The sequence below is a fragment of the Pinus tabuliformis genome, chromosome 3_2, assembly GCF_031772625.1.
Source record: "Pinus tabuliformis cultivar Carrire ecotype Pingquan chromosome 3_2, CPIR1, whole genome shotgun sequence".
Classification (NCBI taxonomy): domain Eukaryota; kingdom Viridiplantae; phylum Streptophyta; class Pinopsida; order Pinales; family Pinaceae; genus Pinus; species Pinus tabuliformis.
The window spans coordinates 1,268,479,289-1,268,506,337 of record NC_142302.1 but is presented as its reverse complement, the minus strand read 5'-3'; the positions used below and the strand labels follow the sequence as shown (position 1 = coordinate 1,268,506,337).

Here is a 27,049-nt window from a genome sequence, read left to right as displayed (position 1 = left end):
TGAATATTTGATTTTTTGAAGCTCTAGAAGCTTGTGTACAAGCTCATAATGAAGGACGTGATCTTGCTCGTGAAGGTAATGAAGTGATCCGTGAAGCTTGTAAATCGAGTCCTGAACTAGCTGTTGCTTGTGAAGTATGGAAGGAGATCAAATTTGAATTTGATGTGATTGATCGCTTGTAATCCAATGACTTTCGTTCTACCAATCGGACTTGGCCCAATCTTTTACTACTACCCCAAATATTAGTCCAAATCGTGAGCGGAGATATGGGATTTCAGATATCAATATATGGAATTTCCATATATTAATATCTATATATCAATATCTATGTAGATATTGATATATAGATACTTCCAAGGTTAAATATCTCAAACAGAGTTATTTATGAAAATTTTATCATTGGTGGGATTTTGCAGAAAATTTGGTAAAAATTTGTGTTTCAGATATTGAAATTTTTTTGGCAACTTGGGCAAGTGATCTTCAAAGCCTAGGGCCTAAGGTTTTGATCCCTAAACCATCTTTTTCCTCACTGTTTGCTATAGCAGTCATATACCTTTCTAATAGTGGTGAAAAAAACACATCTAAATGGTTTGAAATTAACAAAAAAATTGCTAAATACATTAATAAGTCATTTATGTTTGATGTGTATCAAGAATTTGGCCTAGATCTACATTTTGGGTCACTGTTATCTCTGAATAATTCTGTTTCTGAAGTCTGAAATATAACAGTCGAAAAATTTTATGTTGGTTAGCCTAAAATCAGTTCCTAAGTTGTCTAATACATTAAGGAATTAATTTCTTGAGTTGGGCATTCATCATTAGGCTTATTTCATGTTTTAATTGATGGTTGTAATAATTATATCAGATCTGATATAATTCCGTAAATCACGTCACAACAGGCTGAAAATTTTTTATAATTCATGTGGGCAAGTTTGGAAAAATTTCGGTAAAATTTTGGCATAAAGATATCATTGATAACTTACTGTTTTCATTGTCATATTGCTGTTGTCATAAAGTTTTTCTTACTACTGTCCTAAAAATTAATTTCTGAAAATTAAGTACTCTGTCATGGAATTGTGATAAAATGCATATCATTTGTTTCATAAACTGAGTATTTTTTTGAGCATTTGTTGACATTGATATCGAATTGCAAAGTTGTTTTTGTTCTTTTTGAGCTAAATTGTATCAAGAAGATTTGAAATAATCTGGTGTTTTAACTATAGTATCCTCAAGAGTTTATTTTCTAAGTCTTCATCTAACAAAAGGCGAGCATTTCGTTTGAGTAATTGAGGGCTTTTGCAGCATAAGTGTTTTCCCATTCTCGAGTCTAGCTTCATCTCATCTTCCGGTGCATTTGCATATAAGTTAGCTTTGCATAGATAAAATTTACTTCCAAGCATAAGCTTGGTCGATAGACAGATAGATCTCCATCTGACTTTTCTTGAGAAGTCTGTTTTAATAGTACTTAAAACGGTGACCTTGCAATCTTCAGAGCCACAGTTCTCTGTAGCGCCGAAGGCACCGAGTATGTTAGAATTTCAAGAAAGGTATCGTTAATCACACCTTAGTGTGCTTCTCCTAATCTTCTCTTTGCCAATTACTATGAAATCAGGCTCAACACAGAAAGGATTGAAGGGTTCACATTTAAATAGGCATTTAACTAAAATTAACCAAGATTCTTGCATCTCACACTAGTTTTAGGATCTGCATTTCATATAAAATAGTCATCTAAGCAGCAGTTGCTAATCGATTACTTGGTCATAATTCTCCTAGCAAGATCATTTTGACTCCATAAGGCACTGGTATCAATCGTTTAAAATCTAATCAAGTCTTATAAGTCTTGCTAAATCTTAATCAAGTACTTGATCGCTTTACTGTGTCTCCCGAACTGCTTGGTTCCCAACTAGTTCTTCTTCATTCCACTTTTCCATAGGGTCTACCCCCTTTAGCCTATTGTAGGGAGACAGCTTAAACAGAGAGATTGGAGATTAGGGTGACAACCCCCGATCTGAGCCGTTGTCGCGGTGCCTAGACATTCTGTGCAACAACACCATCCATCTGGCCAATGGGTGAGGAGTCTTAGGTGAGTGTGATCCTTACCATTGGTAAGTTGGGTATCTCCCCTTGATGGGATGCAGGTGTTCACCACTTGATTCTTAAGAATCAAGGTGGGAAGTTCAGTGAACAATAGGATGTGTCTAATCCTTAACAGGAATGGTAACTGTGTATATCCCCTATTGTCAATGTAGGGCGTGTTTGATCCTTGTCACTTGTGGAAAGTGGCATCCCCCCCCTACTGTCAAGTCCGAGACTTGACCAAGTGGACATCATGAAACGAGATGAGACAAGATCTCGCTAAGTCTGGGATGCGTGGTATGATATAGGGTTGAAGATCGATCTCCCCTATGATGATTCTTCTTCGTTAGATCGAGACATCATTGTTCAGCTGAGATGAAGATCATGGAACTTGGCCTGAAGACTTGTAGGGTTTGGAGGATCTCTATCCTTGTGGTAAATCAACCTCCCAGATTTGTAGGGTTTGGAGGATCTCTATCCTTGTGGTAAATCGATCTCCCCTACCATCAGCGGTGGATTGTTCTTCTTCTATGAGACAAGACGAGATAGGGTAAGTCGAGATGTGTTAAAATTGGCAACTAGGGCCAAACTCCATTATTGGCAATTGGTCATCTTATTTATGGCAACTGATATTTTTCTTAGATTCCTCTCGTCGAGAGGCGTAGGATTGATCTAACGATCATCTGATTCGGACATGTATTCATGGAGATATGAATTTATTTGTATTTCTTGACAATTTGTCAAGGTTGGCCAGCAAGTTAAATAGTGTTGCACGCCCCCAGCTAACCTCAACGTTGCGTATAAAAGGAGACATTATGTCTCATTTCACCATCACTCATCTCATCATCTTCTCTCTCCTAATCTAATTGGGCAAACGTAGGAGCAGTTGATCTCTCACACGTGCAAGAAGAGGACAAATTTTCTGTTAGGGCAAATGTTGACTGCATTGACTGAAGTATGACCGAGTTGTAGGACTGTTGACCGTTGACCGAGCTGTTGGGTGATGTGTTGACCTAGCATTGACCATATCTTGACTACAGATTTTTGTTTTGGGCATTATATTGACCAGCATTCATTGGTTAGGGTTGACCGCACGCTGTGACATTCGTTGATTGTTGTTTGACTGTTGACCGAGGGTTGTTTTGGGCTACATATAGTTGTTGTTGGAGGTCGAGTTCTCCTAGGATGTCTTAAGGTCATTGGTGAGTTGTTTAACCAGCGTTGACCTTGCTGATTTGAATTATACTACTATTGTTGTAAATCACTGATTAGTGATATTGTACTATCTCTCTCTCTCTCTGCCGAATTATTGAAGAATATATAGAAGAATTGATCAAAGGGTTTCCCCGCATTGGGGTTTGTCCTTGGCTAGTCGCCACATCTTCTGTCTCTTGTCTTGGCTTGTCTTCTGTTGATTTCATTTATGTTCTATCAGCATTTTACTTGTATGTTAATGTGATTGCTATACTGAAAATTGACATTGGGCTAATAAGAAGAATTGAAGTAAAATGATCTCAGCATAGAACATACCATAATTTAACATGGTATCGGAGTTGAAGTGGAGACAAAGCCCAAGCAAGAGCAAGAGCAATCATCGAAGACAATTGGAAAAAGTCAAAAGGCTTCATGGGTTCCTCATCACACTTCCCCGCCGAAGACAAGCTCCGTGAGAAGTCTGACTATCACGGATGGAAGATGTCTCTTGATCTGACATTGGAAGAGTAGGAAGTGTTGGACTATGTGAGAGGCAGAATTACGGAGCCTCCATCAAATGCAGCGACTGCTACAAAGAACAAGTACACTAAGGGTGAAGTCAAAGCAAAGAATATCATCCGAGACTCTATTGACAAGCGTCTGTTAGCCTACGTTTCCGAGCTGAACACCTCCAAGGAGATCTACGATAGACTGGTAAGCTTGTTTAAAGTTAGTGATGCAAATCAAGTTTTGTTCCTCAAAAATAAGCTGAAGGATATTAAGAAGGGCAAAGACGAGGATATTCAATCCTATTTCTTAAGGATCACTGAGATCAAGAATGATCTCCTAGCGATTGGAGAAGTCATTGCTAGCAGGTTCAATGGCAAAGGAAAGAGGAATGTCGAAAATCAAGGAAGTGGTCAACCCTCCAAGAACGCAAGGAACTCCAGGTATGAATCAAATGTTGTTAATAATTAGCAAGATGAATATTATCTGATATCAGCTCTCTCCACTACCTCTCCTCCGGACTCGTTGGGCAATTGGCTTAATGATAGTGGTGCCTCAAGGCATTTCACTAGTTACAAGGAAGCTCTAACTAATCTGATAGAGAAAGAGACAAACTTGGAGATTATTCTTGGAGACAATTCCACCTATCCCATAAAGGGTGTAGGGAATGTTACTCTTCAATTAAATCAGGGTAACACAATTCATTTGCAAGAAGTCCTATATGTACCTAATCTCAAGAAAAACCTGGTGTCCATTTCAGCAGTGGAAGACAAAGGCTACAAGGTGGCCTTCATTGATGATAAGGTACGTGTGTGGAAAAAGAATTTTAAAGATGCTTTCACTCTTGGGTTTTGAGTTGACTCTTTATATCAAGTTGGAGGAAGTCCGTTGGGAGTCATGTCTTGCGACACATCTCTTCAGTCTGAACTATGGCACCGAAGGTTTGCCCACCTTCATTATAAGGCTCTACCCGATGTGAGACAAATGGTGACAGGGATGCCCGAGTTCAAAATACAGCATGAAGGTGTATGTCCGGGATGTGCCCAAGGAAAGCTCAAAAGGGGACCATTACCCTCAAGCCATGGCAAGACCTCCGATATTTTGCAATTGGTTCACTCTGACATATCTAGTATGATGCCCGTGAACTCTTTGGGAGGATATTTATATTATCTCACTTTTATAGATGACTATTCTCGCAAGACTTGGATATACTTCTTAAAAAGGAAGAAAGAAGTGTTCTCTTGGTTCCGTCACTTCAAAGCCTTGATCGAGAATCAAACTGAGAAGAGGATCAAGATCTTAAGGGCTGATAATGGGACTGAGCATGAATCCAATGAGTTCCATGACTTTTGCAAAGAGGTTGGCATTAAGAGGGAGACCACAACACCATACACTCCTGAACAGAATGGTGTGGCGGAAAGGAAGAATCGTACAATTGTGGAAGTTGTTCGTGCCATGCTCCATGATTAAAGGCTTCCAAAGTTTCTATGGGTCGAAGCTGCGAATACCGTCATATATGTTCAAAACTGATGTCCTCATCAAGCATTGGATTCCAAGACTCCCGACGAGATGTTCACTCTTAAGAAACCTGATGTCTCTCATTTCAGAATTTTTGGAAGTCCCATATATTTTCATGTGTCGAAAGAGAAAATGAGCAAATTGGGTGCATCAGGGAAGAAGGGAATCTTCGTGGGCCATAGCGAAAATTCTAAGGGCTATAGAATCTATGTGGTTGGTCAAATGGAAGTTGAGATAAGTCATGATGTCACCTTTGACGAAGATATGGCTCTTAGCAAGGTTGACAATCTTCCTATTCTAAGGAAAACCAAAGAAGTTGACACCAAGATGTCGGATGAGAAGGAAGATGAGACGATGCCCAATGTGGAAGAACTTATGGATCCCATTGATCCCCCTCCGCAAGAGCCTTCCTCTTATAGGAAGAGGCCCTCATGGCTTAGGGGGACACTTGATGATATCGAAGGACATATTGCACCTAGAGGGACTTTCCGTGAAAGTAACAAGCCAACCAGGTATCAGGGATACTTGACCATTATGAGCACCATCATTCAAAATGAGCCTTCATCGTTCGAAGAAGCCGTGAAGCATCAAGTATAGAAGGATCCTATGAATGAGGAATATGAGTCCATCATGAAGAATGATGTCTGGGATGTGGTCCCCAAACCCCAAGACAAAATAGTTGTAACCTCAAAGTGGCTTTACAAAATAAAGCATGGAGCCGATGGGAATGCTGAAAAGTATAAGGCTCGCTTTGTTGCTCGAGGCTTCTCTCAAAAGGAAGGTGTGGATTATAACAAGATATTTGCACCTGTTGCCTGATACACCACCATCCGCTCAATCATTGCCCTTGCTGCTTTACAAGGATGGAACCTACATCAGATGGATGTCAAGACTGCGTTCTTGCATGGTTCGATTAAAGAAGAAGTCTATGTGGAACAACCCGAGGGGTTTGAGATTCATAATCGGGAATCTCATGTATGCAGGTTGAAGAAAGCTCTCTATGGGTTGAAGCAAGCACCCCGAGCTTGGTATGAGAGGATCGATAGCTACTTGATGAAGTTGGGATTCACTAGGACTGAAGCCGATCCAAACCTTTACTTTAAGGTTGAGGATGACAAGCCTCTCATACTGGTGTTGTATGTTGATGACAACTTCCTAACAGATGAAAACCCTCTCATTTACAAATGTAAGAGGGAGTTGGCTTCCGAATTTGAGATGAAGGACCTAGAACTGATGCACTATTTCCTAAGGCTGGAAGTCTGGCAAAAGCCAGGGGAAATTTTCTCATCTCAAGGAAAATACTTGGTGAAGATATTGGAGAGATTCAGTATGGTGGACTGCAAGCCCGTGACTATCCCGATGGAGCTTAACTTCAAGGAGTTATGCAGTAGTGCTCCCGGACCTGTTTTGGGAAATGCTTCCGAGTCTCGTCAACTCATAGGAGCATTGATGTTCTTGGTGGACTCCCATCCAGATATATGTTTTGCAGTCAACACGTTGAGCCAATATATGGTTGAGCCTCATCACTCACATTGGATTGGTGCCAAGAATCTTCTGAGATATCTTTAAGGCACAATCACTCATGGGTTGAGGTACACTACCGAAGATGTGAGGCTACATAGATATTCCGATGCTAATTGGGTAGGTAGTGTGGTGGACCGAAACAGCACTTCCGGGTGCTGTTTTTCTTTGGGTTCTGCCTCGATATCCTGGATGAGCAGGAAGCAGAAGTCGGTGGCTTTGAGCACCGCTAAGGCAGAGTACATTGTTGCTAGTATGGCCTCTTGTGAGGCTGTCTGGTTGAGGAAGCTCTTCAGTGAGCTTTTTGGACATACGTTGGATACTACCGTGATCCTATGCGACAACCAGAGTGGGATTCATTTATCAAAGAATCTCGTATTTCATGATCGCTCCAAACACATCGATATCAGGTACCACTTTATCTGGGATATGGTACAGCAAGGAGCAATAAGGCTCCATCATATTGGGACAGATGAGCAGGTCGCCGACATTCTGACAAAGCCCTTAGGAAAGGTCAAATTCTTGACTTTCCGAGAACGATTAGGAGTCGTTGAGATACCCTCTTATGAGGGCCCTGTATGATGCATGCATTGAGCTCTGGGAGCTCCGAGGGGCTTGGGTACTTCTTGGAGTGACGAGAGACCATAGGCTGACTCACCCTCCCCTAGTGGTGCATTGTGTACAGGGTGAATGGTTCAACCTTCCACTGTGATCCCCAATGGTGACATGTAGGCAGGATGAGTGGTTCATCCTTCTCCTGCTGAGACATCCTACCCATGCAGTATGGGACTCAAGCAAGTACCTCTCGTCTGGGCAAGCAATAGGGAAATGAGGATAGAGACCATAGTAGTACCGATGGACGCATCGTGTACCTACCTTACTCCCTATGCTAGGATGACATTGATCTAGGATCAATTGGAACTGACTTCAAGTCAGCAAGAGTGATATAACTCACTTTCTTTTGGAACTGATCTGGGATCAGTAAGAGTGGTATGACCCACTCTCTCAATTGGGACTGACTTCAAGTCAGTAAGAGCGCTATTGGGCACTCTCTTTTATCTGGGACTGACTTTGGGTCAGTAGAGGATGGTATGATACATTCGCGATCATTTCTTCTTCTTCATAGTTCAGCAAAGCAGAGCAGAGCAGAGCCGAGCCGAGCCGAGCAATGCAGGGCAGTGCATTTGATGGCAAAGATAGTACCGACAGACAGATGGATTAGCAGATGGAGTTCTCCCTAGTTGAGAGGGAGTGTTAAAATTGGCAACTAGGGCCAAACTCCATGTGGGTCATCTTATTTATGGCAATTGATATTTTTCTTGGATTCCTCTTGTTGAGAGGTGTAGGATTGATCTAACGATCATCCGATTTGGACATGTATTCATGGAGATATGAATTTATTTGTATTTCTTGACAATCTGTCAAGGTCGGCCAACGAGTTAAATTGTGTTGCACACCCCCAGCTAACCTCAACGTTGCATATAAAAGGAGACATTGTGTCTCATTTTACCATCACTCATCTCATCATCTTCTCTCTCTTAATCTGATTGGGCAAGCGTAAGAGTAGCTGATCTCTCACACGTGTAAGAAGAAGACGGATTTTCTGTTAGGGCAAATGTTGACTACGTTGATTGAAGTTTGACAGAGCTGTTGGGTGATGCATTGACCTAGCGTTGACCAAATCTTAACTGCAGATTTTTGTTTTGGGCATTACGTTGACCAGCATTGACTGGTTAGGGCTGACCACAGGCTGTGACATTCGTTGACTGTTGTTTGATTGTTGACCGAGGGTTGTTTTGGGCTGCATATACTTAATGTTGGAGGCCAAGTTCTCCTAGGATGTCTTAAGGTCATTGGTGAGTTGTTTGACCAACTTTGACCTTGTTGAGTTAAATTAAACTACTATTGTTGTAAATCAATGATTAGTAATATTGTACTATCTCTCTCTCTCGAGTCTCTGCAGAATTATTGAAGAATATATAGAAGAATTGATCAAAAGGTTTCCCCACATTGGGGTTTGTCCCTGGCTAGTCGCCACATCTTGTGTCTCTTGTACTGCCTTGTCTTCTGTTGATTTCATTTATGTTCTATCAGCATTTTACTTGTATGTTAATGTGATTACTATACTGAGAATTGACATTGGGCTAATAAGAAGAATTGAAGCAAATTGCTCTAAGCATAGAACATACCATAATTTAACAGGAATGGTAAGTGTGCATCTCCCCTATTGTCAATGTAAAGCGTGTTTGATCCTTGACACTTGCGGAAAGTGGCATCTCTCCCTACTGTCAAGTCCGAGGCTTGACCAAGTGGACATCATGAAACGAGATGAAACAAGATCTCGCTAAGTCTGGGATGCGTGGTATGATATAGGGTTGAAGATTGATCTCCCCTATGATGATTCTTCTTCGTTAGATCGAGAGATCATTGTTCAGCTGAGATGAAGATCATGGAACTTTGCCTAGAGACTTGTAGGGTTTGGAGGATCTCTATCCTTGTGGTAAATCGATCTCCCCTACCATCAGTGGTGGATTGTTTTTCTTCTATGAGACAAGATGAGATAGGACAAGTCGAGATGAGACTTATGAAGTAGATGAAAATTTCTCCCTAGTTGAGACGAAGTGTTGAAAATTGGGGCAGCTATGGGATGAATTTCCCCATAGGAACCCATCCACACCCAAAGAATCCCATCTCGCCCTAAAGATGAATTCAAATTGAATAAAGGAAATTATTATTGGTTTTCTCTCTTTATTATTTAATGATGTGCCAAATCTATTTGGGCAAGGTTTAATTTGCAAATTTGAATTGGTAATTTTCCCTCCAAATGTTTCAAGTCAGCCATCCAAATTGACATGTTAGCTTGCCCAAGGGTTGTGACCCTTCATAGGTGGCAACACCTATAAATTGGGCACCTTGGCATATCAAATTTGCATCTCACACATTGGAGGCTCACATATCTTTCTCTGAGGTTTGCATCTATTGGATTACATTTTTGTGGTAGCTCGCATCTATTCTATTGGCTCACATCATTGTTATGGCTTGCATCTATTGGCAGTGCGCACTCTGTCTCAATGGCTCATTATTTCAAAGGCTCACATATATATTTCTGTGGCTCATTCTCTTTATTCTGAGATTTACATAGTAGCTTGCACTACCACAGGCTGTGACATTCATTCATTGTTGTTTGACTGTTGATCGAGGGTTGTTTTGGGCTGCATATACTTACTATTGGAGGCCGAGTTCTCCTAGGATGTCTTAAGGTCATTGGTGAGTTGTTTGACCAGCTTTGACCTTGTTGATTTAAATTAAACTACTATTGTTGTAAATCACTGATTAGTAATATTGTACTATCTCTTTCTCGAGTCTCTGCAGAATTATTGAAGAATATATAGAAGAATTAATCAAAAGGTTTCCCCGCATTGGGGTTTGTCCCTGGCTAGCCGCCACATCTTGTGTCTCTTGTACTGCCTTGTCTTCTGTTGATTTCATTTATGTTATATCAGCATTTTACTTGTATGTTAATGTGATTACTATACTGAGAATTGACATTGGACTAATAAGAAGAATTGAAGCAAATTGCTCTAAGCATAGAACATACCATAATTTAACAAGAATGGTAAGTGTGTATCTCCCCTATTGTCAATGTAAAGCGTGTTTGATCCTTGACACTTGCGGAAAGTGGCATCTCTCCCTACTGTCAAACCCGAGACTTGACCAAGTGGACATCATGAAACGAGATGAAACAAGATCTCGCTAAGTCTGGGATGCGTGGTATGATATAGGGTTGAAGATTGATCTCCCCTATGATGATTCTTCTTCGTTAGACCGAGAGATCAATGTTCAGCTGAGATGAAGATCATGGAACTTTGCCTGGAGACTTGTAGGGTTTGGAGGATCTCTATCCTTGTGGTAAATTGATCTCCCCTACCATCAGCTATGGATTGTTCTTCTTCTATGAGACAAGATGAGATAGGACAAGTCGAGATGAGACTTATGAAGTAGATGAAAATTTCTCCCTAGTTGAGACGGAGGGGCTTGCGCTTCCTAGTGCAAGGACCCGACAGGGGGCTCGACTGATAAGGAGAGGAATATATCTCTTTTCTATGAACAGGGTACTTTCAAACTTCAGAAAGAGGCATTTCAAATTTACTGAGCTCATACTTGATGTCAAAGGGAGGTGGTACTTGTTGACTAGGTTAAGTAGTCTTGGCAGCATGTGGAGGCTTCATGAGAATAGCACCTGGATGTTGTTATACTTTGGGCTACTCTACTGCTTGGAGTGCTCCCTTGATTGGAACCATTGGCTGCTTTAACTTAGAAGCTTTAGGCCTTCTCTTTTTGGAACTTGGACATGGCATCTCCTTACTTTTATTCTAATGCTGTCTAGGTGCTTACCCTCTTCTTCAATTAGGGGTAAAAAGCCTCGGCCTCAGTTCATAGTTCCTCCTCACTTCTACCATTATATTATTAGACACCATTTGCAGCTAGGTAGGAGACAGATTGAAGGAGTCATCCTATTGATGTGATGAAAGGTTTTTCTTTCTTGCAATTCTTCTTCTTCCCCCATCACAAATAGACTGTCATATTCAGGGTGAAAGGAGCCAGGAACTTCAGCTTGGCTGTCCTTAGGATTCAAAAGCATGTTTAGGTCCATAGATAAATCAGCTAGCTCTTCTATCCTTGGCTCATAATATTCTTCATATTAAGGGGGAAAGGCAGTTGATCTTTGTTGAAAATTGGGGCAGCTATGGGATGAATTTCCCCATATGAACCCATCCACACCCAAAGAATCCCATCTCGCCTTAAAGATAAATTCAAATTGAATAAAAGAAATTATTATTGGTTTTCTCTCTTTATTATTTAATGATGTGCCAAATGTATTTGGGCAAGGTTTAATTTGCAAATTTGAATTGGTAATTTTCCCTCCAAATATTTCAAGTCAGCCATCCAAATTGACATGTCAGCTTGCCCAAAGGTTGTGACCCTTCATAGGTGGCAACACCTATAAATTGGGCACCTTGGCATATCAAATTTGCATCTCACACATTGGAGGCTCACATATCTTTCTCTGAGGTTTGCATCTATTGGATTACATTTTTGTGGTAGCTCGCATCTATTCTATTGGCTCACATCATTGTTATGGCTCGCATCTATTGGCAATGCGCACTCTGTCTCAATCAAAGGCTCACATATATATTTTTGTGGCTCATTCTCTTTATTCTGAGCTTTACATAGTAGCTTGCATTACTTGCACAATGGCCTACATATGTGATCTTTGTGGCTCGATTTATGTGGCTCATTATTCTCTGTCACATGATCTTTGTGGCTCGCTATTCTCTATGACGTGATCTTTGTGGCTCAATTTATGAGGAACGCACTCCTGTGGCACACAATGACTCTTATGGCTCGCATAACAGTGCCTCCATGGTTCGTATAACAGTGACTCTATGACTCACTATCTATAAGCTTTGAGGCTTGCGAATGTATTACAATGACTAGCTTTACACTCTAAGGTCCGCAATTGCATTACAGTGGCTCACAACTCTATCGCATCGCATTGCAATGGCTTGAAAGCTCTATAGCATCATATTATAGTGGTTCGCATCATGTTCTATGGCGCTCAATAGATATGTGGTTTGCGTCATATTCTATGGCTCTCAATATTTCTGTAGCTTGCATCTTAACTTGACCAATGATTCCTATGTTGCTTGGGCAGTATTTTGATAACAGTGATTGATACCTATTACAGTGAGACAATACTCTTACCTTGATGCATGACTGTGATGATTATGTATATGCTTGTGACCTTCATGCCTATGGCTGAAACCTAATGACAATGAGACATGACAGTGATTCTATAATAATAATGAATAGCGGTGTCAGTGAAACATGGCAGCAGTGTAAGGCAGTGTTTATGTGATGAGATTCTTGGCAATGACTCTGACATAACAGTGACCTTCAGTACTCTTGATGATCGTGATAGGAATGTTCTTGATGACAATGACAATAGTATGTTTACAGGACTCTTGATGACAACAGTAACGTTGGTGTATGACATAAACACTCTAATCTATGGTTTGTCTCTATGAGGATGATAATGACAGTGATGGCAGAACCTCTATGACAACAACAATATGACAGTGATGGCAGAACCTCTATGACAACAACAATATGAAGTGACAGTGACATATCCCTGCTCTTATGACAATATGACTTGTTTGCTGCTGGGTTGGCCCTAGATGGCCTAATGTGATTTATGTCTCATGATATTTGTACTTTGTATCTCAGCTGAACATTTGATGAATATCTAAGAAGAAGAATCCGGTTGGGTTTTCCCCCTTGTGGGGTTTTGCCCTAGTCTCTGACTTAAATCCCGGTGTTTCTATTGTGTGTTTTTAATATGTTGTTCCATACTGTTCTGCTGCATTGTTAATGTTTATTGTTCTCACTACATAGTTGCTAATGATGATATAATGTTATGGGGTGAATATAATGTGAGGATGTTGAAAAAGTTTATAAATGCAATTATCTACAGCAAAGAACAATCTAGCCCTAAAAATTAACACAACTTTTCTGTAGGAGAAATTATTCTTCAGTGAGGTTTACAAATCCAATTTGTCTAGAAATTTGTGCCACTGTCCAAGTCAAAAATTCTAGTCAAACTCTAGCTAGTCAATGTTGGTCAAAGCAGCCAAAAGTCAACACTGTCAAAAAAATCAGCCTGCAACCTGGCCATGCGGTCAATTCTGTGGCCTGCAGTTGCTGTCAACTCCTGCAGCCTGGTCAAATCTCAGTTAAGAACTCAGTCAACAAATAGAGAAACAGTTTGGTCAAACAATCAATTTGTCCTCCTTTTCTCCACACATGCGGCTGTCCAAGAGACCTCAGAAAACTCATTTGCTTGGTGGAGAAAATGAGATTTCACATCATCTATATATAGTAGTCAAATGGGGGTGAATTATCCCAAGGGACACACCTTTTCATGGGGCTGGACCGAGTTGATGCCCCAAAAATAAATTTATTTTGATTTTTCTTCAAGAACAGCTTAGGCATGCGGGAATACCTCCCAATTCTACAAAAATCAAAACATCAGACTTATAAGTTGGTTGAAAACTATGCATAACACACCTTTAATGGAAACATGTCATATCAAATTCAGAAATTCTTAAGTTCTTAACAAAACACATTGGTCCACAAACACTTCAATGGCATACCTAAACAAAATGGACTTGGACTTTCCTTGAGGACTCCCCACTTGAGTTAGAGAAGAGCCAACATAGAGACAAAGGAAGAGCTATTGGAGTGACAGTGGGTAGCCTTCCTAAGTTACACCAACTAACACCTTGTGCTTGGGAATTTGCACATTAGGGGTGCTAGATTTTTTTTGTAACACACCTCAACAGAATTGATCCCTCTCGACACTTGATAGACCAATGGTTAAGTTTGATCTACGCTGATGAAAATAAGACAACAGCTGCAATTAATGTGAACTTGCATTTTTTGTTTCCATAAAATCATTCATGCTTGGTTTGAAATGCTAGCCAAAATTAGGAAATGAACATAAACAGTAAAGTGGTCAAAACAAGATGTAGATACTTTTCCAATCCATTGTCTAGTTGACATTCCTATTATGCTCTTCTGCTTCTTGTTTGTTGATGCAGCATGAGAAAGGAAATTTAAAATGCTACAATTCTCTAGAAAGCCAGATCAAACGTCATGATGAATGAAGGTATCCTTAACTCCTTTTTTAAACAATGAAATCTATATTTCTTCAAATAAACACCAGAATTACAACAGATAACACACGAGTGTCTATAACTTTACCTTAGGAGCACGAGGAACAACATTGACGATGGCATTTTCCAGTTTGTTTCTTAAGATGTAGCAAAAATTTTTAGCATCCCCTTTGTCCTCAAAAGCAACAACATGGAAATGCTGCCTGTTTGAATCAAGTTCCGCAGTCATTTCCAACGAATATAAGCCTTTCATGACTTCACCGTTCTTGTTTCTGTACAATCCAATGCACTGCATAGGACAACAAACATGATGTCATCTGTAAAAAATGTCGCACTCGCTCTATGAATACAGCTACAAGTTTGCATAGTAAATAGTTGGAAGAAAATTGAGTTGTCCCATTAAACACAGTATCAATTACTGAAAGCCACAAAACAAGTAAATTAACACAACTCTATAATACTTTATTTTATTGAAAACCCACTTTTACACAAACGTTTTCTGTCATGGATAAAAAGTTAACTGGCAAACAAGAGAGTGTGTCATCAATAATATTGTAGACTATAATATACCTCATCAATAATAAAATAATAATAATTAATTAAGCTATATCTCTAACATTATTATGTAATTACATTGCAGGGATATAACCCTTAACAAAAGGCCACAAGGATAATATTTAATCCTTGACCTTTCCATCCGAACAGATAAATCCTTCGATATGACAAAACAATTTATTTCAAATCTCGTGATCCAACAAAAGTGGTGTCAGAGCTTTACACGTATCCCAGTGCTGCAATAGTTTGCAAAACACTTCTGCACATACACTCACCAAAATTTCTCTGTGCATGCATATCATATTTTATTATTTCCCCTTCATACCATTCCATATATATCTACCCCTTGTTTTTCACATACTATCCGCTGCAGTATTGTTTTCTGTTCTTTCATTATGTATATATGAAAAGCATAATAAATCACAATTTATAGCATACTAATTTGTATTTACTGTACATCCACTTTCCATCTGACTTTGTCCGTTCTTCTATGTCTCAAACAGTTATCTGTCACTCAAGTTGGCCAATTTCTCTTTTGTAATGTTTTTTCCATCTGACTTCCCACCCTTTCTCTCTTTTTGTCTCGGTCAGGACTATTTTGACCTTCATACCCTCTCTCCGTGTATTTTGTCTATTATTGATTCAATAATTTATTTGACATAAAATAGTTGTAAATGCATGGGCACAGACTGATCTTCACCCCTGTTACCTCCTGCGGAGGTACCCTGGTATATTTCCTGGCAACACCATTGTAAGTCCAAAGAGATGCAAGTCAAAAGCCTTGTAGGGCATGTGAGGACTATGTAATATGGTATCCAAGGCCTGTGATGATTGTCATTGGCCATGCCCAGTCCTTTCAGTCCCTGTTGATTTATGTAGCATCGCATGTGCTCTAACCCTGAAAATTTGCAGCAAGGCTTGGACACATGTATTCCACAATACCCAGAAATCGTTTTGGGAAATTCCACCCGGAGACAGTTTTATTAAAATAATTAATTGTTTTTAATGGGAGTCTAAGTCTAAACTTGGGAGATTAAAATAATTGAAGGATATTAATCAAACTGTGGGGAAAACTTCTAGAAGAAAACGAGGATCAAGTCAATATGATCTGAGCCATTGGTTAGAATATAATTTGGGTCATTGATTACTCAACTGGAGGATTATAAGGAGGACTTCGATGGGCATTTGAAAAACACACCGGGCAGATACTCAATTACCCAAGTAACTTCGATTTTCTCACTGCTTGAAGTTCGGCAAGAGAAAATCGAATCAAAGGAAGGGTTGCAGGTGAAAAGGAAAGAGGGCATCAGCATCAATTAGGGGTGCAGAAGCAGAAAGAAGACGCGGAGCAGAGGAGGGACAGTGCTGACACCTAAGTCACCTGACACGGGGATTCGGGATTCGTAGGATACAGGGATTCGAGAGTTGGATTTGGACACGTTGACCCCCCGGAACAAGACACGAAGGATTCGTTATATATTTTTTTATTAAAAAAAAAAAAAAATATATATATATATATATATATATATATATATATTAAAAACTAGATATTTCTTACAAAAATTCTCATTAATGATACAGATTCATTGATTTCAAACATAGATAATCTAGATGTTAGTTTTATTGTTTACAAAGTAAGTTAGTAATAGTAACATTATAGCAATTAGCATGCATAGTACATACCAAATTCAAATACATCAACATGTCACATAAAATGATAAATCAAATTTCATCAATGAAAGACAACTTATAGTTACAAGATAGTAAGATAAAGACACAGACAACTGTAGTTTTCTCATTAAGTCATCAAATCAAAATGTGTTACATAGGTAGTGCAATGGCAATGCCGCAATGGCAAATAGAAACAGAAAATATGAAACAACTACAGGTATACAAGCCTCAAGGTAATAGGTAGCCAGAGCCCATGACTCGAGTCAACAATCCTCATAGTCATCATCAAAATCAGCATCAATGTCCTCATCATCATGATCACCATTGCTCTCCTCTGCATCGTCCTCCTCCCGGTATCCATAGTCGCCTCTGCATCTACTGGTGTGGAGGATGACCCCTCGAAAATATCATCGTCATCAAATCTAACAGGCTCTAGTACTGGATCATTGAGATCCATGTTGGCCAATGCCAACTCAACACTGCTGTCCAAACCCATATCATCAGGAAAGACATCCCACATCTTTGTCTTTCCCCTCAACCACTCTTCCCTTTGCCTGTAAATAAAACGAAGGTTGGTGTGCACATACACCATTGTCTTTGCCCTGGGCTGCTCAAGCCTGCTCTTCTTCACACTATACAAATTCCCATATGTGCTCTAATTCCTCTCGCAACAAGAGGATGAAGTCACCTGAGAGAGGAGCCTCATGGCTAACTGCTTAAGAGGAGAGCTTGTTGCCCCATGATTTGCCCACCAAGAATAGGGCTTCTTAGCCCCTTATCTCTAATCACATCATATCCTTCAAATCAACCAGTGCCAGTGGAAAACTCTGCAAAGGCATCCTCCACCTCATCAAGGGATGCCTTGTCCTGGAAAACCTGCCTGAATGCATCTTTCCTACCCTGTGAGATTTCACCATCCATGTGAGGAGGGAATCTGCAGGAAGGTCCACCATTCAGCCACTCATGGTTGTAGCATTTTGGGTTCAATGAGTGAGCCAAACAATGTAAAGGTGTGCAATTCTTGTCCCATCTGCTGACAAGAATATCCTGTATAGTACCACAGAAGGCCTCTGGTGATGTCTCATACTCGAGGCACTCACTCTGTAGAATAATGCTCCTCACAGACTCAATCATGGAATCCCATCCCTCAGAAACCTCTCCTAGGATGGGTTTGTCTGTATCTGCAAATCGAAGCAAAGAAATGATAGGATCCATGATCTGGATAATTAGATCTACCCTCTCCCACCAAGCATCATCTAGCACTGTGTCCTTCACTCTTTTAGAGGCTACTTGATCTGTCTTTCTCCAAAAAGACCAAAACTCAGAAATAACCATGGCCCCAAGAGTGGTCTTGACCTCCCTCAACCTCTTCAACATTATGAATGAAGAGGCAAACCGTGTATCAGTAATCTTCAACAATGACAGATTTTTGTACTCCTTGTAGATAGTGAGGGCATTTGTATGATTTTGCAAAAAGTTACGGATATGTCGTGCATCCTCAATAATGTTACCAATCCAAAGCACATCAGAAGCAATGGATTTCAGTGCTAAGTTCAATGAATGGACAATGCAAGGTGTCCAAAACACTTGTGGATATTTAGCTTACACAATCATGCCAGCAGCCTTGCAAACAGGTGCATTATCTGTAATGATTTGCACACAAGAACCAACACCTACATCTTCAATAACTTTAATAAATAACTCACCCATAAATTGTGCATCCTTGTATTCTCCAAGTGTATCCACTTCTTTCAAGAAAACTGGACCATTCAAGGAAGACACCATGAAGTTGATGATTGGGTGTCGTGCTGGATCTATCCATCCATCAAAAACAATGCTAACCCCAGATGTTGGCCATGATGCTACAATAGGCTCATGCATCTTTTGCACCTCTTTTTTTGCCTTCGTCAACAATGTGGTTCTAAGCTTCTCTGAACCAAGAGGCACATACCATGATGGAGACCCGTGAGTTAGAGCTCGACACATCTCAATAAATAGAGGTGAGCGTGCAACATTAAATGATATGAAATTTTGATAGAAAAAGAAGGCAATGGTGAAATCAAGCTCTTCCCGTCTCTCTTTTTGAAAAATCTTGTCCATTGGGCCAAGTGTAATTGCTCTTCTTTTTGCTGCTTGTCCCCCAATAGAACTCTCAAATGGAAATTTGGTGGTGCCTTTCCTCAAAAATGGAAGGGGGTCTTCATTCTTGGTTTTTCTTGATTTTGCAGACACATTTTCCATACCAACAGTGAACTCCTTTTCCATTTCTTTCCTCTTTTGTAAAGGAACAGCTTTACAAGCTCCAATTTCACAACCTGGTAAAGCCAACAAATGGCCTTTCACACGGTAATATGTGCTTTTGAAAGAAATGTGGCAAAAGTTGCATCTCCATTGCACATTGCCTCCTCCGTTCCCCTTGGTGCTTGTCCCATCCTCTCTTGTGACATATTTCCGCAAGGGATATTTCTCAATGTCGTCTTTAGGTCCTCCTCTTCCCTCAACATTACTTGCAGCAGACTCTGATGATATTGGGGGAGGAGGGGCATCTCCACTGGAGACATTCTTCCCCTTCCTTTGCCCCCTAACTGCTGCCCTTGATTGAGCCATGAATATTGTAAAAGAAATGCAAAAAAATAGAGATGAAATGCACTTACCTGGTGCTTGAATCTCCTTGCCGAACGCTCCACACCCTTAGCTCCTTGCCCACAGTTCAAAGTATGCAAAAGTGAAAGAGAGAAATGGTAAAAACATAAAGAACAACGCCTTTTTTATGCCCACGAGTTTCATTTTTGGGGATTCGAATCCCAAAATCGGGACATGTTGTGTCCTAATGGGACACGTACGGGATTCGTATGTGTCCCATTAGGACACGACATGTCCCCTTCTGGGATTCGAATTCCCAGTGAATCGTGTCCGATTCGTGGGATTCGAACACGTGGCCCCTTTGCAGTGAATTCAGTTTCTTAGGCTGACACTGTGACGCTGGGACTGCGTAGTCCCTATGCAGAAGCTGACGCAGTGAGACGTAGAGGGGCCAGCAAGTCCTCTGCAGAGTCAAAATTTAGCTGAGAAGCGTGATAATATCCTCTGTAATATTTCTCACAGAAATTCATCTATTATTTTGTTGATTGTATCTTGTACATGAGATTTTTGTTGAAGATCAATAAAGAAACCCTCATCTCCTACACCAGTTTTCCCACACTGGGTTTTTCCATGCATTTACTTTCCGCGATATTTTAATTGCGAAGGCTGCAGTAGAATTTATTTCATATTTCAATATTTGTTGTAGAAAAACTGTGAATAACTTATTTCTGAAATAATAAGTAGAAGAAATAATATCAGTCACTGTAGTTGGATTTCTATTTAGAAATTTTCACATGGTATCGGAGTTGAGTTAAGCAGGAGTGCAGACCAGAAGAGCCAGCGTTGAAGAGAAGAAGGGAATTCAAAATTGCTGCATAGGTAGAAAATCGAATCCGAAGAGGAATTGCGCAATCCAGTCTAAGAGGGCAAATTTTTCATAGGAAAATCTCTCTCTGAGAGAGTCAACAGAGAGGAAGATTTCCAGATCGAAGGTTGCCAATGACAGAGGGAGCAGCATAGAAGCTTCAGCGCAGAGCAGTCTTTAGGCGAAGACGCAGTTTTTCTGCAGTAGTTGCTGGGATAGAAAAGCGTCAGAAATCAATAGGAAAAATAGCACAAAGAAGGATGGAAAATCAAGATGTCTCTGAATTATCTTTCAAATTGGAAGAAGAATTCACATGCTTGTCAAGTTTAGCGTCAGCAGATGTTTGGTATATTGACGGCGGGGCTTCAGCCCATATGACTGGAGTACGAGAATATTTCTCGACCTATCAAGAAGAGCAAATGGACTTCCAGATTACTATGGGAAACAGAACAAAGTGTACTCCAGTAGGGAGAGGCGCCATAGCATTTCAAAAGGAAGAAGGAAGCAGCATCCGAGCCACTAATGTTCTACATGTGCCGGGGTTAGGAATGAATCTTATTTCAGTGTCCCAATTACAGGACAAGGGATACAATGTATACTTCATTGGAAGGAAAGTATACATCAAACGTTCAAGCTGGAAGAAGAAGAGACAAATTAGAGCTCAAAGCAACACAATGTATAGATTGCAACTCGAGCCTCCAATGGCACTAATAGGCGACAATCATAATGGTGAAAAGGAACTGAATGCCCCGGATGCGGGTGACACGACAGGGAGTAATGAGGAGCCACATGCTAGCCATGTGCTGCCTCAAGCGTAAGGCTGGCAATCAATGCAAGGATCGCCGCCAAGGAATAAAGGTCAGGGCGATCAGAGGAAGCCATTCAATGCTCCGTCCGGGTTATTGGAGCGACTGCAGCGAGCAGTTATGGCGAACAGAGCTCGAGGTGGGGATGAAGTGGTTAAAAAAGGTGGCGGGATGGCTCGCCATGCGCAGGTTCATGCTCAGTATTTGGTTTTCGGAGTTCAGGCTCTTGCCTGGTCTTTGGTTCTCCGGGCAACAGCTCTTGCCATTCCCCTGTCTGTTGGGTGCCGTCACAAGACTGAAAGGCTGGTTGGGTGCCGTCTCAAGTCCGTTGGGTGCCGTCTCAAGTCTGAAAAGTCATCCTATTCTGCACTGTTCCTTACCCACGGTGCTCTTGCAAAGATGGTTAGGCCTCGACAGCGCTTGCTCAGCCGTCGAGGCTCTGCCCGGGGAGGGTCCTCACGTCCTCCAGTCGAAGAATCCCAATCCCACTGTTGTCGCTGCCATTGCCATCGAATTGCTGAGGCCAACCCCCTCCAAACAAGCCAATTCATGGACTCCAGTAGCCCAGATTCTGACCCAGCACCTATGCCTGCCTTTGGTTCTGCCATTTTTACCTTCGGTAGCTCTATGGACAGACCCCGTATCAATGCCCATGTTTCGGTTCTATTCCTTGAGGAATCTCAGGATGATGGCGATGGAAAACGCAGCAAGGGGAAGCACCCGGGCGAGAGTTCAGAGAACGTCAAGGAGACGCCAGCGGATGTTCCAGAGCATGTTTCCAACCGTCCTCAGCCTCAGGAGGTGTCGACATCCAAGGGGGACAATGTCAACATGGATCCCTATCCTTCTGCAGAGGAAATGGAGAAGTATGGCTGGTGCAGGGTGGTCGAGGAGGAGCCGGACGAATAGTTATCCAGCGGTTCAGCATCACATCCTCCAGCGCTGCTCAGGTCTTGTTTTGGCTTTCTGTTTATGTCATGTTGGCTTAACGCCTGTTCTTGCTATGTCTTTTGTTGCCCCTGCGTGGGTTATTGCTGAAGGTCTTTTGTTGCCCTGCGTGGGATGAACACTTTTGGTCCAGAGCCCCTGCGCGGGCTGTCCAGTTTGACATGGTTGCATTTCTGTGGTTTAGGGCCCCTGCGTGGGTTGTTTTGCTCAGACATGGAGCCCCTGCGAGGGCTGCCCTTTTGATTTCTCCCACTCCAAAGTGCCACAGGTTGGCCTTTGGTAAAACGACTATGTGAATGTAAATGTCTTTCTTGTTCCTGTAAATAATAGAATAGTTTTAACGAGAAAAAAAAGAAAAGGAACTGAATGAACTGTGGCACAGGCGAATGGGACACTTACACCATGGAGCATTGAGGATGCTCAAAGAGACAGTTACAGGAGTTCCAGTCCTTAGTGCTAAGCATGAGGATGTATGCAGAGGATGCGTACTAGGGAAGTACGCTAAAGCGACTTTCTCCAGAAGTAACAACAGAGCAGAAGGCATATTGGGATTGATACACTCAGATATTTGTGGCCCAATGTCCACAAGAGCTCTTAGTGGTGGCGAATACTTCGTCACTTTTATCGATGATCACTCTAGAAAAACCTGGATCTATTTCTTAAAGACCATGGATGAGGTATTTGATCGGTTCAAAGAGTTTAAGGCTCTCATAGAGAGCATGACAGGGAAAAAGATAAAGGTATTGCGTTCAGATAATGGTGGAGAGTATATGGACAAAGACTTCACATATTTCTATGCAAAGGCAGGTATCAAAAGAGAATGGACAGCTCCATATAATCCAGAGCAGAATCGAGTAACAAAGCAAAATAATAGAACTATCGTTGGGGCGGCAAAGGCTATGTTATATGACCAAGACCTGCCTAGATTCTTATGGCCAGAGGCTTGCAACATAGCGGTGCATATCCAGAATAGAACTCCTCACAGAACATTGGGGAAAAAACGCCTGAAGGTGTCTTCACAGGGAAGAAGTCGGAGATGGGCCATCTCAGGATATCCAGAAGTGTGGCATATTGTCACATTCCAGACGAGAAGTGTAGTAAATTGGATCAGACTGCAGAAAAGGGGTATGTTGTAGGATATAGCAAGACTTCAAAGGCATACAAAATTTACATTCCTAGCAGTAGGAAAATTGTAGTAAGATGGGATGCAAATTTTATGGAGGATTGTAGTAAGATGGGATGTAAATTTTATGGAGGACAGAGCTTTCAGGAAATCTCAAGAGATGCCAGCAGAAGGTCAATCATTAGATGTTCCATTATTCCAACAGCAGCAGGGGCAGCAAGGAGGACAAGCAAGAAGACAGACACCTGGATCGATCACAATGACCAACACCAGTATTTCCTTAGAAGTAGGAAATCTCGACAGTTCTCAGCAGATGGAAGGGGCATTTGATTGAGCCTCCCACCACTAGTGGTAGAACCAGCAAGGAAATACGGCAGACACTGAGGGATGCAGAGGAGTTTGTCGGAGCTCCTAGAACCGAGAAGAGGCAACGTAGACAGCCTGATAGGTACCAAGACTTGGTAGCACATGTTGAAGAACCCGCCATCTTTCAGGAAGTCGTACAACACCAAGTTTGCTTGGATGCCATGGTAGAAGAGTATAGTTCTATCATGACGAATGATGTCTGGGAAGTGGTACCTAGACCAAGGATAAATCAGTTGTAGGATAGATCACTACACAAACTAGACATCAAACACTAACTGTCAATATTGTTACATCCATTGATCACAGTACAATACACAATCATTGTTGCTATCACTGCACTGCACTGCTCATGAATGAATATGCATTCAAAGGCTCATGAAACTGTCCAAAGTTCAAACCACTGTGCCAAGCTGCTAATATTGCTACAAGTACTGGGTACTAAGGTCTGATGATAACTTAGTCCCAGGTGCCTTAGATCATCTCTGTGACCTGCTTGTAATGCTCTTAAACTCTGCCCAAGGAAGGCTACTAGCATATGTATTATGTTTTATAGTTGCTCAAATAATCAAAGTCCTTGTGCCATATAAAGTCACTGATGTGTCATTACCTACCACTGACATGTAACAATGTTGTTACAATCCCACTGTGATATAAAACATGTCACTCTTACATAAACAATATCATCAATACTGTCAAGTCACTGTTAAAATTCTCAAGATTGCTGCATCATAAACAAGGTTATTATTATTTCAAGATTCTATTCTTCTCATTGTATATAGATGGAACCTTTGACCGCTCTTACTTTAGAATACCATTATTTATTGGCACATCAAATCAAGTCAATGTCACTAACACACATACACTATCTCACTGAGCAATGAATATTTCAATGTCTTCTCGATATGTTGCACACAAGGAGGTGTCAAGATGCCAGTAAGATGATGACAGTTTGAGACCCTTACTGTTGTAATGATTTTATCACTTCAAACTTCAAATATAGACAATAGAACCAAGGCTCTAGTTGAAAGATGCCTCAAATGATATTCTCCTCAACGTCAATTAACTCTCATTGAATACATTTACCAAGCTAGTTGTATAGGTCGGCTTACTTGAAGGTCTCACACACATGTATGAATAATTATGAATATAACCAAGAATAGGTCACTAATATAACAGTTCTACCTCAAAATAGGTCATAACTTAATGAATTTTGGTCCTGAAATAATGCCTAGGTCTGTAAGGCCAAGGACCTTAAATATGTAGTTGACTCACTGTAGCTAAGGGCCAAAGACAACTATAGTCGTTTCCAAATCAAAATAAAACATTGTTACAAGTCTGAAACTCAAAACATGGTCCTGTAATGGTTATAGTCAAAGCTGAGGCACTAAAGTGAAGCACAAAAAGCAGTGATTTCACTTATTTAAGACCAAGGTTTCTTGGATGACGATGAAGTCCTAAACTGTAGGATATAATCATTGTTATGGATTATTGTTTTTAGTCAATGTTCAGAAATGATTAGACCATACAACAGAAACAAAACTTGTGTACAGAGATGCCTTTTTAGAGCCAAAATATGTTGAAATTTGATGACTAAAAAAGTTTCCTGCAATCCCAACCCGGTTTTAATTTCACCTTATCACTCTCATTCAGTTAAATGCCCTTTTCCATAAACATACATTCAACTTATAGAATTCTGGAAATGAAATTTTCAAATTAAAACACATGGGACTATCAACACATGCTGAAAATAAATATGGAAATAACCAAACCAGCAACACACATAAAAATACACACAGATTTTTGGTCAACTTAGACCTTGGCAAAACCCCTTCAATCTTCTCCAGGGAAAACCTGTTAAAAAGCTCTTCAAATTTATTTATCTTTCAAGTTCAGGAAAAATACATTTGCAGACAAAACAAAACAGCAAAAGACAACTTATCTCTTCAACCCAAATCTCCTTGAAAATTGTGCCCACTTTGCCTCGATTTTTGTGCCCACTTGAAGCTGAAAATATGTACTGTGCGGATATGACTATACGGACTGTATGAATTTCTGTACCACTGTACAACCATACGGATTTTTTTTTCAAAAAAAAATCAAAAACTTCTCTCGAACGACGTGTAGCTCACAGCATTCAATGTTGTTCATATTGTACCTTCTGCTATCTTTTATGCCTTGATTTCCATGCCCAGCTTTGCTTAGAAATCACTCCTTCAGTTTGCTGCAACAATTTTCTCCTTCAAAACTTTTCTCCAACTCTCAGCCTCCTTTCTCCATTCTGCTCATGAAGAAAGAATGCAATCTCTCTTTTCTTTTCCCCCTTTTGTTTTCCTAAATGACTTTTGGGCAAACCTAAGATCTAATGGCTCATATTCATTTATAGATCAAGGGATGAGAATAAATGTGCATTTAATTCTCACTTTCTATTTTTCAACTCACCCATTAAATAAAGTACCCACATTGTACTTTATGTCTAAAGTCACTTTTCACTTTATAATTTAACATTGACTTTACCACTTATAAAGTCACTTTCACTTTATAAAGTCACACTTAGGAAAAGAATTATTTTGGACACTTTTCCCTAGGTAGAGACTAACCCATGGGAAACCACTTGTACAGGTACATTAAAAATCAACACTCCCTCTTACCAAGGAAAGTGTTTCTCACCACACCCATTTTGTCCCTAAAATGGACATGCTTGCCTCTTGGCAAGGACTTCGTGAGAACAATGGCCACCTGCTCATCTGTTGATATATGCTCCAACTTCGCTACCCCCTTTTGATTATAGTCCCTGATGAAATGATATATGATGTCAATGTGTTTTGACCTGTCATGAAACACTGGATTCTCCGTGAGTTTAATGCAACTTTGATTATTACAATGAATAACCGTTGGTCTCAACTCCTGCTCAAATAGGCCATACAACAACTTTTGAAGCCAAATGGCCTCACAACTAGCCTGACTAGCAGCCATATACTCAGCCTTATAAGAGCTCAAAGCAACTGACTTTTGCTTTCGACTGAACCACGACACAACTGCCGAACCCAATCCAAAGCAACACCCTGAGTGCTTTTCCTGTCAGAAGCACAACCTGCCCAATCTGAATCTGTGTAACCTGCCAACCTCACTCAATCTTCCCGCCTATAGTCCATACCATAATCAACAGTCCCATTCATGTAACGAAGAATGTGCTTTGCAGCTACCCAGTGCACCTTCCTGGGCTCAACCATGAACTGGCTAAGTGTGTTCATTGTAAAGCATGCATCTAGCCTAGTGTTGACCAGATACATCAAGGACCCAATAAGATGCCTATACAATGTGGGATCCACCAAACTAGAATCTAAAGCATGAAGCTTCTTCCAGTTGGTGATCATAGGTGTAGACATGGGTCTATAGTCTGCCATGTGAAATCTGCTCAGCACATCCATAGTATACTGCCCCTGCCCCAAAAAGATATGCCCCTCCTCCTGCCACACCACAAGCCCCAAAAAGTAATGCATCAGCCCAATGTCCTTCATCTCGAACTCCATAGAAAAATCCTCCTTGCAACCACTAATCAATCTCTCTGCCCCAGTAATGAA

The 27,049-nt window shown here is 40.8% G+C and overlaps 1 protein-coding gene across 3 annotated transcripts in view; it reads right to left on the bottom strand.

Moving 5' to 3' along the window:
- LOC149185362 (uncharacterized) overlaps positions 1 to 27,049 on the bottom strand; it is a 153,159-nt gene that overhangs the window by 44,624 nt on the left and 81,486 nt on the right. For 2 of the 3 annotated variants that reach the window (XM_089417907.1, XM_089417908.1), the window contains exon 3: positions 14,640 to 14,840. In XM_089417907.1, coding sequence (XP_089274033.1) covers positions 14,640 to 14,840 — 201 coding nt within the window. Of the gene's footprint in view, positions 1 to 13,791; positions 13,888 to 14,639; positions 14,841 to 27,049 lie in introns of all 3 variants that reach the window. The other variant, XR_016257377.1, reaches the window with a different exon arrangement.